Source organism: Oncorhynchus clarkii, chromosome 12, assembly GCF_045791955.1.
Source record: "Oncorhynchus clarkii lewisi isolate Uvic-CL-2024 chromosome 12, UVic_Ocla_1.0, whole genome shotgun sequence".
NCBI classification, from domain to species: domain Eukaryota; kingdom Metazoa; phylum Chordata; class Actinopteri; order Salmoniformes; family Salmonidae; genus Oncorhynchus; species Oncorhynchus clarkii.
In genome coordinates this window covers 17,961,449-17,975,409 of record NC_092158.1, presented here as the reverse complement: position 1 = coordinate 17,975,409, position 13,961 = coordinate 17,961,449, and the positions used below count along the sequence as shown (strand labels likewise).

General features: G+C 40.4%; 1 protein-coding gene across 1 annotated transcript in view; it reads right to left on the bottom strand.

The window, feature by feature from the left end:
* Positions 1-13,961, bottom strand: part of LOC139422810 (zinc finger SWIM domain-containing protein 6-like) — a 73,241-nt gene that overhangs the window by 9,015 nt on the left and 50,265 nt on the right. Inside the window, exons 8-12 of the mRNA XM_071174179.1 lie at positions 11,106-11,252; positions 5,210-5,470; positions 4,967-5,102; positions 1,713-1,870; positions 1,416-1,579 (exon numbers count right to left, since the gene is read on the bottom strand). Of these exons, the coding sequence (XP_071030280.1) occupies positions 1,416-1,579; positions 1,713-1,870; positions 4,967-5,102; positions 5,210-5,470; positions 11,106-11,252 (866 nt within the window). The remainder of the gene's footprint in view (positions 1-1,415; positions 1,580-1,712; positions 1,871-4,966; positions 5,103-5,209; positions 5,471-11,105; positions 11,253-13,961) is intronic.

Below are 13,961 nucleotides of genomic sequence, written 5' to 3'. Positions count from 1 at the left end.
CGTTTTTTTTTTGGTAGCCAAATGTGATGTAGAAAACGGAGCTATTTCGAATTCACAAAGAATCTTTTTTGGAAAAACTGAGCATCTGCTATCTAACTGAGAGTCTCCTCATTGAAAACATCCGAAGTTCTTCAAATGTAAATGATTTTATTTGAAGGCTTTTATGTTTTTGTTGAAATCTTGCGTGCTGGATGCTAACGCTAATGCTAACGCTAAATGCTACGCTAGCTAGCCACTTTTACACAAATTATTGTTTTCCTATGGTTGAGAAGCATATTTTGAAAATCTGAGATGACAGTGTTGTTTACAAAAGGCTAAGCTTGAGAGATGGCATATTTATTTCATTTCATTTGTGGTAGTCTTATTGGTTCAGGGTGCCACTCACTCTGTGCAAGTCGCCGACTCTGGATCCAGCAAAAGAGCCCCAAGACCATCACGCTTCCTCCTCCATGTTTGACAGTTGGTGTCACACACTGAAGAACCATCCTTTCGCCTACTCAATGGCGTACAAAAACCCTGCGTGATGAACCGAAGATTTCACATTTTGATTGATCAGTCCATAAGACCTTCTTCCAGTCTTCAGTAGTCCACTGGCAGTGCTTCATGGCCCAGTCAAGACTCTTTTTCATATTTAGCAATGTCTTTCTTACTGCCACTCGACCAGTCAAACATTAGGCTCGAAGTCCTCTCTTCACAGTTGAAACTGAGACTTGATTACCTCGACCAGTGTTACGCTGTGCTTGAAGATGTTGTCCTGCGAATCGCCTATCACCCAAGCTGTTGACTCTAAGAAACGTCTCTTCTGATTCTGTTGTGGCTTTGGATCTGCCAGACCTCTTCTTGTCAGAGTTTCAAGTGCCTTTTGATGGTGTAGTAAACTGTACTCACTGACACCTTGGCTTTCTTTGCAATTTCTCGAAAGGAAAGACCTACACTTTTAAGGATTATAATGGTCTGTCTTCCTTTGTTAATTGCCTTTTTCTCGCCATTATGATAGCAATATACTGCTTCCTGTAGTACAATACTTTCAAAATAATGCTTAAGAGGGTGTAGTAACAGTCTGTTCCAACACCGCTTTAATACAGACAGAGGGCTTGTAAGTAATCAACAAAAGTTGGGACACATGTAGGAATTGTTAACATCAACTTTCAAGGCTTCATTTACTTCCATCGCTGCAGAACAGCTGTACGTTGTTAACCCATTACTTGTTCCCTGAAAAAGGCCTTTTTAAATAACTGTGAAATGTATATTATTTATCAGTTTTTGGTAACCTAAACTTTTTTTAAACCTCTGGCAGTTTACCGCTTACCTTCGTACCATTTCAGGTTATTCACTGGACTTGAACTGCTTAAATGTCTATAAAAACTGGGAAAATGGGGGTGGCTAAAATGTTTGACCGGTAGTGTATATGTTACCTGAAGGCCCAGCTCCAGTGAGACTTTAAGCAGTGTGAGGTCTGGCAGGCTGTCCATCAGAGTAGCGATCTTGAAGGCATCCTGAGCCAGTTTGAAGATGTGAGACGAGGAGTGGATGTTCTTCTGGATGGACTCTAACACCGTTTCTAACTTACGCCCATCGCCTGAGAGACAAAAACCCAATATAAAACCACCTATTTGCAGAAAAGATAGTAAACATTATCTGAGCATGTGTGTATTTTTGTGTTTGTACAATGTGTGCGTTTGTACATACAGTATGTTTGTTTGTGTACATACCTTTGGCTGCGGTAAGCATGGTGGAGGCCAGTTCACATTGTTGTGACTCTATGTGAGATAGAGTGAACCAGCGAGGGTAGCGGTTAGGGACCATAGATACTATATGGTGAGGTCTGGATAGATCACCTGATGGAGCCGTGGTTTCCAGGACCGGTAACCTAAAGACACACATTTAATACACTGATGTTTTATATGTTGTTTTGCTTCTAATAAGGAAGCATGGGCCTTTAAGGGGTCTTCTAAGGCTTATGGGAAATCCCGGTCTCTCTGCAAGATTCAGTGCTTCTGTTAAAGCAGAGGTCAGAAATAGAAAGTATTCATAGCACTTGCTATATCTGATGCTGATTCTAGACTGTATTGTTGAAAATAAAGATGTATAAATATAATACAATTCAGAGGAGTTTAACATGGGCAAAATTAAATAAAGTTGTAAATGTAGCAAGACACCCAAATGAAACCTCACGTCATAAAATAGTGTACAAAACATTATGGACACCTGTCCTTTCCGTGACAGACTGACCAGGTGAATCCAGGTGAAAGGTGGATTACTGATGCCACCTGTTAAATCCACAGTGAAGAGGAAAGGGAGGAGATGGTTAAACAAGGATTTGTATGCTTTGAGACATGGATTGTGTATGTGCCATTCAAATGGTAAATAGGCTAGACAAAAAGATTTATAGGCTAGACAAAAAGATTTATGGGCTAGACAAAAAGATTTATGGGCTAGACAAAAAGATTTATGGGCTAGACAAAAATATTTATAGGCTAGACAAAAAGATTTATGGGCTAGACAAAAAGATTTATGGGCTAGACAAAAAGATTTATGGGCTAGACAAAAAGATTTATGGGCTAGACAAAAAGATTTATGGGCTAGACAAAAAGATTTATGGGCTAGACAAAAAGATTTATGGGCTAGACAAAAAGATTTATGGGCTAGACAAAAATATTTATGGGCTAGACAAAAAGATTTATAGGCTAGACAAAAATATTTATGGGCTAGACAAAAAGATTTATGGGCTAGACAAAAAGATTTATGGGCTAGACAAAAAGATTTATGGGCTAGACAAAAAGATTTATGGGCTAGACAAAAAGATTTATAGGCTAGACAAAAATATTTATGGGCTAGACAAAAGATTTATGGGCAAGACAAAAAGATTTATGGGCTAGACAAAAATATTTATGGGCTAGACAAAACGATTTATAGGCTAGACAAAAATATTTATGGGCTAGACAAAAATATTTATGGGCAAGACAAAAAGATTTATGGGCTAGACAAAAAGATTTATGGGCTAGACAAAAAGATTTATGGGCTAGACAAAAAGATTTATGGGCAAGACAAAAAGATTTATGGGCTAGACAAAAAGATTTATGGGCTAGACAAAAGATTTAAGTGCCTTTGAACAAGGTATGGTAGAACGTGCCAGGCACACCAGTTTGTGTTTCCCGTGTGCATCAAGAATGGTCCACAACCTAAAGGACATCCAGCCAGCTTGACACAACTGTAGGAAGCACTTGAGTAAACATGGGCCAGAATCCCTGTGGAACGCATCGACACCTTGTAGAGAGTCCATGCCCCAATGAATTGAGGCTGTTCTGAGGGCAAAATGAGGGGGTGCAACTCAATACTAGGAAAGTGTATTTTATGTTTTCTAAACTCAGTGTATATCTCTCTATCAATATATATACACACACACACACACACACACACACACACGCACACACACACGCACACACACACACACACATGCACACACTCAGCAAAAAAATCGTCGTCCTCTCACTGTCAACTGCGTTTATTTTCAGCAAACTTAACGTGTGTAAATATTTGTATGAACATAAGATTCAACAACTGAGACATACACTGAACAAGTTCCACAGACTAACAGAAATGGAATAACGTGCCACTGAACAAACAGGGGGTCTAAATCAAAAGTAACAGTCAGTATCTGGTGTGGACACCAGCTGCATTAAGTACTGCAGTGCATCTCCTCCTCATGGACTGCACCAGATTTGACAGTTCTTGCTGTGAGATGTTACCCCACTCTTCCACCAAGGCACCTGCAAGTTCCCGGACATTTCTGTGGGGAATGTCCCTAGCCCTCACCCTCCGATCCAACAGGTCCCAGAAGTGCTGAAATCTGGGCTCTTCGCTGGCCATGGCAGAACACTGACATTCCTGTCTTGCAGGAAATCACGCACAGAATGAGCAGTATGGCTGGTGGCATTGTCAATGTGAAGGGTCATGTCAGGATGAGCCTGCAAGAAGGATAACACATGAGGTAGGAGGATGTCTTCCCTGTAACGCACAGCGTTGAGATTGCTTGCAATGACAACAAGCTCAGTCCGACGATGCTGTGACAACGCCCCAGACCAGGACGGACCCTCCACCTCCATCCCCCCTGGTGATTCAAAACCGCGAGTCGTCAGTGAAGAGCACTTTTTGCCAGTCCTGTCTGGTCCAGCGACGGTGGGTTTGTGCCCATAGGCGACGTTGTTGCCGGTGATGTCTGGTGAGGACCTGCCTTACAACAGGCCTACAAGCCCTCGGTCCAGCCTCTCTCAGCCTATTGCAGACAGTCTGAGCACTGATGGAGGGATTGTGCATCCCTGGTGTAACTCGGGCAGTTGTTGTTGCCATTCCTGTACCTGTCTCGCAGGTGTGATGTTCGGATGTACCGACGATGTGCAGGTATTGTTACATGTGGTCTGCCACTGTGAGGACAATCAGCTGTCTGTCCTGTCTCCCTGTAGTGCTGCATTAGGCGTCTCACAGTATGGACATTGCAATTTATTGCCCTGGCCACATCTGCAGTCCTCATGCCTCCTTGCAGCACGCATAAGGCACGTTCACGCAGATGAGCAGACACTGTGACCTTAATTGCCTACCGTCTGTAAGCTGTTAGTGTCCTAACGACCGTTGCACGGGTGCATGTTCATTAATTATTTATGGTTCTTTGAACAAGCATGGGACACAGTGTTTAAACCCTTTACAATGAAGATCTGTGAAGATATTTTGATTTTTACGAATTATCTTTGAAAGACAAGAGTCCTGAAAAAGGGATGTTTCTTTTTTTGCTGAGTTGATATATAAATAAAACTATTATTCAACCATTTTCAGTGTTGTTTAATTATTTAATAAGGATAGCTTCCTGTCTCGTCACACACACAGAATTTGAGACTCAAATGAGGCTGAGCTCCTTTTTCAACTGAAGTGTTATTTTCTGATACAGGTTGTGTGTGCGTTTTGTACTCACCTCATGGCTCTCAGTGCAATTTTGTACGCCAGTTCAGCGTCGTGAGGTAGTAGGGAGGTGAAGAGATACTTGGCGAAAGTATGCATGGGAACACTCTCTCTGTAGAGCAACTCTCCTAGACCACTGTATGGACCAGCTACAGGAGACCGAATACAGGGTTAGGGAGTAGAGGTAGAGAAGTAGAGAGAGAGGTAGAGAGAGAGAGGGTGTGTGTGTGTGTGTGTGTGTGTGTCTCCCCCTCACCCTCTAGCAGGAAGACTGCTTGCTTGCGGAAGATCTTGACCAGGGCATCGTTCAGTTCCACTTCCTGGAGCTTGGCCAATAGCTGCTCTTCGTTGCGACACACCTTCTCCTGGGCGTATAGGCCGTCAGGCATCACCCTCTGCTGCCCTAAGCCAATCAGAGCCGTCTCTACAGCCAGTGCTACGAACGATTGGCCATCGTCCAGGAAGTGTTGTGCTGGGAAGAGGTGGGGCTCCAATCTTTTGGCTGAACTCACAGAGCCTGTAGAAAGAAAGAAAAAAACAAAAGAACAAAAGAAACCACATAAAAAAACAGCACGTCTTTGAAATGTCACCAAATCTAATAGAGTGAAACAGCAAGGTTGTGGATCAATCTGTCAGAATCAATACAGCAAGGTTGTGGATCAATCTGTCAGAATCAATACAGCAAGGCTGTGGATCAATCTGTCAGATTCAATACAGCAAGGTTGTGGATCAATCTGTCAGAATCAATACAGCAAGGTTGTGGATCAATCTGTCAGAATCAATACAGCAAGGTTGTGGATCAATCTGTCAGATTCAATACAGCAAGGTTGTGGATCAATCTGTCAGAATCAATACAGCAAGGTTGTGGATCAATCTGTCAGAATCAATACAGCAAGGTTGTGGATCAATCTGTCAGATTCAATACAGCAAGGTTGTGGATCAATCTGTCAGATTCAATACAGCAAGGTTGTGGATCAATCTGTCAGAATCAATACAGCAAGGTTGTGGATCAATCTGTCAGAATCAATACAGCAAGGTTGTGGATCAATCTGTCAGATTCAATACAGCAAGGTCGTGGATCAATCTGTCAAATTCAATACAGCAAGGTTGTGGATCAATCTGTCAGATTCAATACAGCAAGGTTGTGGATCAATCTGTCAGATTTAATACAGCAAGGTTGTGGATCAATCTGTCAGATTCAATACAGCAAGGTTGTGGATCAATCTGTCAGATTCAATACAGCAAGGTTGTGGATCAATCTGTCAGATTCAATACAGCAAGGTTGTGGATCAAATCTGTCAGAATCAATACAGCAAGGTCGTGGATCAATCTGTCAGATTCAATACAGCAAGGTTGTGGATCAATCTGTCAGATTCAATACAGCAAGGTTGTGGATCAATCTGTCAGATTCAATACAGCAAGGTCGTGGATCAATCTGTCAGATTCAATACAGCAAGGTTGTGGATCAATCTGTCAGATTCAATACAGCAAGGTCGTGGATCAATCTGTCAGATTCAATACAGCAAGGTTGTGGATCAATCTGTCAGATTCAATACAGCAAGGTTGTGGATCAATCTGTCAGATTCAATACAGCAAGGTCGTGGATCAATCTGTCAGATTCAATACAGCAAGGTCGTGGATCAATCTGTCAGATTCAATACAGCAAGGTTGTGGATCAATCTGTCAGATTCAATACAGCAAGGTCGTGGATCAATCTGTCAGATTCAATACAGCAAGGTTGTGGATCAATCTGTCAGATTCAATACAGCAAGGTTGTGGATCAATCTGTCAGATTCAATACAGCAAGGTTGTGGATCAATCTGTCAGATTCAATACAGTAAGGCTATTATAGTAAATTAAAACTGAAACTCAACTGAAATATAAAAAATTAACAAATCTGTAATTTTTAAAAATAAAAAAACACTACTATTATCTTTGACTCGAAAACAAAATAAAACCCTCTTGAATTAGGTTCAGTTTTAGTTTGAGAGGCAAAAATCGAATGGGGTTGTCAAGCTTTTTTTCTAATAGGGGTTTTAAGCTTCTGAATCTGGCGGGGCACATTGAGATTGACTTTATCATTTACAGATAGACTCATCGAGATAACGAGCAGCCCCGCAGAGATTGGGCACATTGGAGTGGCAAGGCTAAAGAACCCAACTGTAGACAAAAGTCAAGGAGTGGAGTCGGGGGAGGTGACTCTGCAACAGTCGGACACTAACGTGGTTTTCTAACAGCAAGGCTCAGATCAACATGGCGGTGTTGCTACTGTTTATAAAAAGGTTTTCTTCATAATGTCCCACCCCCATATCACAAACTGAAAACATAATATGATTATGTATGTACACCTTGCAGAATAGGTTAGAGAGAGCCTCAAATCATATTTATTGGTATATATCCACTGTACACATAAATTAAGGAAAATTAGTCCCCGTTTCAGTCATGTGTTTGGTCACGTTCGTGTGGGTCAAACAAAAACACCCTAATGATTAGTTGACAATAGAGCCTCCGAAGGCGATGGCTGCAGGATGAAGTCTGTGAGGAGCAACTGCAAAAACTTGCAATCGACTGAAGTCAAAACTTCACCTCAGACCACATCATTTTGGTAAAGTTCATGCAGTCGACATGTATGACATTTTTTTCCCCCACTTTAAAAAGGCACCGACTTGACAAAAGTGATCTGCTCCAACGCGTCTTTTGAGATGAGCACGATGCAAGACCGAGTATCTGCGCATATGCACCGGTTCGCTTCACGCTGCTACAACCTGGTAGCTATTTGACCAAAACAGTGAAGAAGTTTAGCTTTACGCTGCTACAACCTGGTAGCTATTGGACCAAAACAGTGAAGAAGTTTAGCTTCACGCTGCTACAACCTGGTAGCTATTGGGCCAAAACAGTGAAGAAGTTTAGCTTCACGCTGCTACAACCTGGTAGCTATTGGACCAAAAACAGTGAAGAAGTTTAGCTTCACGCTGCTACAACCTGGTAGCTATTGGGCCAAAACAGTGAAGAAGTTTAGCTTCACGCTGCTACAACCTGGTAGCTATTGGACCAAAACAGTGAAGAAGTTTAGCTTCACGCTACTACAACCTGGTAGCTATTGGACCAAAAACAGTGAAGAAGTTTAGCTTTACGCTGCTACAACCTGGTAGCTATTGGACCAAAAACAGTGAAGAAGTTTAGCTTCACGCTGCTACAATCTGGTAGCTATTGGGCCAAAACAGTGAAGAAGTTTAGCTTCGCGCTTCAACGCTCCTGGTTGTTGACCCACTACTACTGTTTACTTCATGTAGCTACGTCATCTCACTGAGTCTACCTTTAAACCTAACCTATGACCTGACCCATCACCTTATACATTACTGCCCCACAGTGGCAAGAAGTGACATCCCCCCACAAACAGTGTTTTGGATAGGCTTCTTTCTGTCACTAACATAAAAACTAAATAATATAAAAACTAAATACATTTTTATAAAACTTTAACTAAAAAAACAACTAAGAAAGTGGATCTGAAAACAAACTAAAACTAAACTGAATTTCAAATAAAACCTTAAAAACGAATAGAAATAAAAACACAAAACTATAATAACCTAGAATACAGTCACCTCCATTATTATGAAATTAGCTCTGCGCTGTCCCAGAACACTACAACATACCATTTCAGTGATGCAGAGCTACTGGGTGTCCAGGCGCTAGTTTTACCCCCAGCAACAACACACCAGATAGGTATATAGTCTACAGTCTGCACCAAAATGACTTATTTCAACCAAGGCCAAAGTCTCTTAGGGCTTCACAATGATCTATGTTTGATGTGCTTGTTTCTGGTGTCCTTTGACAGCTCTTTGGTCTTGGTCATAGTGGAGTTTGGAATGTGACTGTTTGAGGTTGTGGACAGGTGTCTTTTATACTGATAACAAGTTCAAACAGGTGCCATTAATACAGGTAACGAGTGGAGGACAGAGGAGCCTCTTAAAGAAGAAGTTACAGGTCTGTGAGAGCCAGAAATCTTGCTTGTTTGTAGGTGACCAAATACTTATTTTCCACCATAATTTGCAAATAAATTCATAAAAAATCCTACAATCTGATTTTTTTTCATTTTGTCTGTCATAGTTGAAGTGTACCTATGATGAAAATTACAGGCCTCTCATCTTTTTAAGTGGTAGAACTTGCACAATTGGTGGCTGACTAAATACTTTTTTGCCCCACTGTATACACACACCTCGTGTTGTGACAAGGTAGGGGTGATATACAGAAGATGGTCTTTTACCAAATAGGGCTAAGTCCATATTATAGCAAGAACAGTTCAAATAAGCAAAGAGAAACAACAGTCCATCATTACTTTAAGACATGAAGGTCAGCCAATTCGGAAAATGTCAAGAACTGAAAGTTTCTTCAAGTTCAGTCGCAAAAACCATCAAGCGCTATGATGAAACTGGCTCACATGAGGACCGGCACAGGAAAGGAAGACACAGAGTTACCAGCCTCAGAAATTGCAGCCCAAATAAATGCTTCACAGAGTTCAAGTAACAGACACATCTCAACATCAACTGTTCAGAGGAGACTGGTTGAATCAGGACTTCATGGACAAATTGCTGCAAAGAAACCAGTACTGTCAAATCAAATGTATTTATAAAGCCCATCTTACATCAGCTGATGTCTCAAAGTGCTGTACAGAAACCCAGCCTAAAACCCCAAACAGCAAGCAATGCAGGTGTAGAAGCACGGACACCAATGGACATTAGACCAGTGGAAATCTGTCCTTGGTCTGATGAGTCCAAATTTGAGATTTTAGGTTCCAACCGCCGTGTCTTTGTGAGACGCAGAGTAGCTGAACCGATGATCTCAGCATGTGTGGTTCCCACTGTGAAGCATGGAGGAGGCGGTGTGATGGTTTGGGGTGCTTTACTTTTCTATATGTGTTATTGCATAGTTTCGATGTCTTCTCTATTATTCTACAATGTAGAAAATAGTACAAATAAGGAAAAACCCTGGAATGAGTAGTTATGTCCAAACTTTTGACTGATACTGTGTGTATGTGTATATACTGTACACTACCATTCAAAAGTTTAGGTCACTTAGAAATGTCCCCGTTTGTGAAAGAAAAGCGCATTTTTGTCCATTAAAATAACATAATATTTATCAGAAATACAGTGTAGACATTGTTAATGTTGTAAATGACTATTGTAGCTGGAAACGGGAGATCTACATAGGCATACAGAGGCCCATTATCAGCAACCATCACTCTTGTGTTCCAATGGCACGTTGTGTTAGCTAATACAACTTTATAATTTTGAAAGGCTAATTGATCATTAGAAAACCCTTTTGCAATTAGGTTAGCACAGCTGAAAACTGCTGTTCGGATTAAAGAAGCAATGAAACTGGCCTTTTTTAGATTAGTTGAGTATCTGGAGCATCAGCATTTGTGGGTTCGATTACAGGCTCAAAATGGCCAGAAACAAATAACTTTCTTCTGAAACTCAATCTATTCTTGTTCTGAGAAATGAAGGCTATTCCATGTGAGAAATTGCCAAGAAACTGAAGATCTCGACCAACGCTGTGTACTACTCCCTTCACAGAATAGCGCAAACTGGCTCTAACTCGAAAAGAAAGAGGTGTGAGAGGCCCCGGTGCACAACTGAGGAAGAGGACAAGTAAATTAAAGTGACTAGTCCTCAACTGGCAGCTTCATTAAATAGTACCCGCAAAACTCCAGTCTCAACGTCAACAGTGAAGGGGCGACTCCGGGATGCTGGCCTTCTAGACAGAGTTCCTCTGTCCAGTGTCTGTTCTTTTTGCCCATCTTAATCTTTTCTTTTTATTGGCCAGTCTGAGATATGGCTTTTTCTTTGCAACTCTGCCTAGAAGGCCAGCATCCAGGAGTCGCCTCTTCATTGTTGACGTTAAGACTGGTGTTTTGCGGGTACTATTTAATGACGCACACACACAGTGTCTGGCCTAGAAGAACAGGAACACTAGGACCCGTCTGACAGAACCAATCACACCCAATCATCACTGATGACATCACTAATTTCTTCCTCAGCCATCCTCCAATCACAGCTCATGAATAAGAGATGGAGCAGAATAAAAAAAACTGTCGAATTACAATGCATTAAATATGAAGGAAAGAGAGTGAGAAAGTGTGTGCCTACGTGTACCTGAGAAGTCTAGGAAGGTGTTGCCCCCCTCCTCGTCTCCCCGTCCCGTGTCCAGTAGGGTGCTGAACAGAGTGCCAATAGGGTCCAAGGGGTGGCCCACCCAGCCCTCCATGTTAGTGACTGACGTCATGCCTTTATGGAGCAGCTCTGGAGAGGACACCGACCACATACGGTTATTACTCTAGTTACACAGATAATACACATTTTATTCTATAGTTACAGTTAATACTCTACTTACACAGCTATTACTCTAGTTACACAGTTAATACTCTAGTTACAGTCACTAGTTACACCGTTAATACACGCATTACTCTAGTTACGCAGTCATACGCATTACTCTAGTTACGCAGTCACACGCATTACTCTAGTTACGCAGTCATACGCATTACTCTAGTTACGCAGTCACACGCATTACTCTAGTTACACAGCTAATACTCTAGTTACACAGCTAATACTCTGGTTACACAGCTAATACTCTGGTTACACAGCTAATACTCTGGTTACACAGCTAATACTCTAGTTACAGTTAATACACATATTACTCTAGTTACAGTTAATACGCTGGTTACGCAGTCAATACACGCATTACTCTAGTAACGCAATCAATACACACATTACTCTAGTAACACAGTTAATACAAATATTATTCTAGTTACAGTCAGTACACGCAAGTTAGTCAATACTCGCATTGCCCTAGTTACGCAGTCAATACACACATTACCCTAGTTAGTTAACACATGTATTACCGCAGTTACACAGTTAATACACTGTTATTACCTCAGTTACACAGTTAATACACTGTTATTACCGCAGTTACACAGTTAATACACTGTTATTACCGCAGTTACACAGTTAATACACTGTTATTACCCCAGCTACACAGTTAATACACTGTTATTACCCTAGTTACACAGTTAACACTGTTATTACCCTAGTTACACAGTTAATACACTGTTATTACCCCAGTTACACAGTTAATACACTGTTATTACCCCAGTTACACAGTTAATACACTGTTATTACCCCAGTTACACAGTTAATACACTGTTATTACCCCAGTTACACAGTTAATACACTGTTATTACCCCAGCTACACAGTTAATACACTGTTATTACCCCAGCTACACAGTTAATACACTGTTATTACCCCAGCTACACAGTTAATACACTGTTATTACCCTAGTTACACAGTTAATACACTGTTATTACCCTAGTTACAGTTAATACACTGTTATTACCCTAGTTACACAGTTAATACACTGTTATTACCCTAGTTACACAGTTAATACACTGTTATTACCCTAGTTACACAGTTAATACACTGTTATTACCCTAGTTACACAGTTAATACACTGTTATTGCCCTAGTTACACAGTTAATACACTGTTATTACCCCAGCTACACAGTTAATACACTGTTATTACCCCAGCTACACAGTTAATACACTGTTATTACCCCAGTTACACAGTTAATACACTGTTATTACCCCAGTTACACAGTTAATACACTGTTATTACCCCAGCTACACAGTTAATACACTGTTATTACCCCAGCTACACAGTTAATACACTGTTATTACCCCAGCTACACAGTTAATACACTGTTATTACCCCAGCTACACAGTTAATACACTGTTATTACCCCAGCTACACAGTTAATACACTGTTATTACCCTAGTTACACAGTTAATACACTGTTATTACCCTAGTTACACAGTTAATACACTGTTATTACCCTAGTTACAGTTAATACACTGTTATTAACCTAGTTACACTTAATACACTGTTATTACCCTAGTTACACAGTTAATACACTGTTATTACCCTAGTTACACAGTTAATACTGTTATTACCCTAGTTACACAGTTAATACTGTTATTACCCTAGTTACACAGTTAATACTGTTATTACCCTAGTTACACAGTTAATACACTGTTATTACCCTAGTTACACAGTTAATACACTGTTATTACCCTAGTTACACAGTTACACTGTTATTACCCTAGTTACACAGTTAATACACTGTTATTACCCCAGTTACACAGTTAATACACTGTTATTACCCCAGTTACACAGTTAATACACTGTTATTACCCCAGTTACACAGTTATTACACTGTTATTACCCCAGCTACACAGTTATTACACTGTTATTACCCCAGCTACACAGTTAATACACTGTTATTACCCCAGCTACACAGTTAATACACTGTTATTACCCCAGCTACACAGTTAATACACTGTTATTACCCTAGTTACACAGTTAATACACTGTTATTACCCTAGTTACACAGTTAATACACTGTTATTACCCTAGTTACAGTTAATACACTGTTATTACCCTAGTTACACTTAATACACTGTTATTACCCTAGTTACACTTAATACACTGTTATTACCCTAGTTACACAGTTAATACACTGTTATTACCCTAGTTACACAGTTAATACACTGTTATTGCCCTAGTTACACAGTTAATACACTGTTATTACCCCAGCTACACAGTTAATACACTGTTATTACCCCAGCTACACAGTTAATACACTGTTATTACCCCAGCTACACAGTTAATACACTGTTATTACCCTAGTTACACAGTTAATACACTGTTATTACCCTAGTTACAGTTAATACACTGTTATTACCCTAGTTACACTTAATACACTGTTATTACCCTAGTTACACAGTTAATACACTGTTATTACCCTAGTTACACAGTTAATACACTGTTATTACCCTAGTTACACAGTTAATACACTGTTATTACCCTAGTTACACAGTTAATACACTGTTATTACCCCAGTTACACAGTTAATACACTGTTATTACCCCAGTTACACAGTTAATACACTGTTATT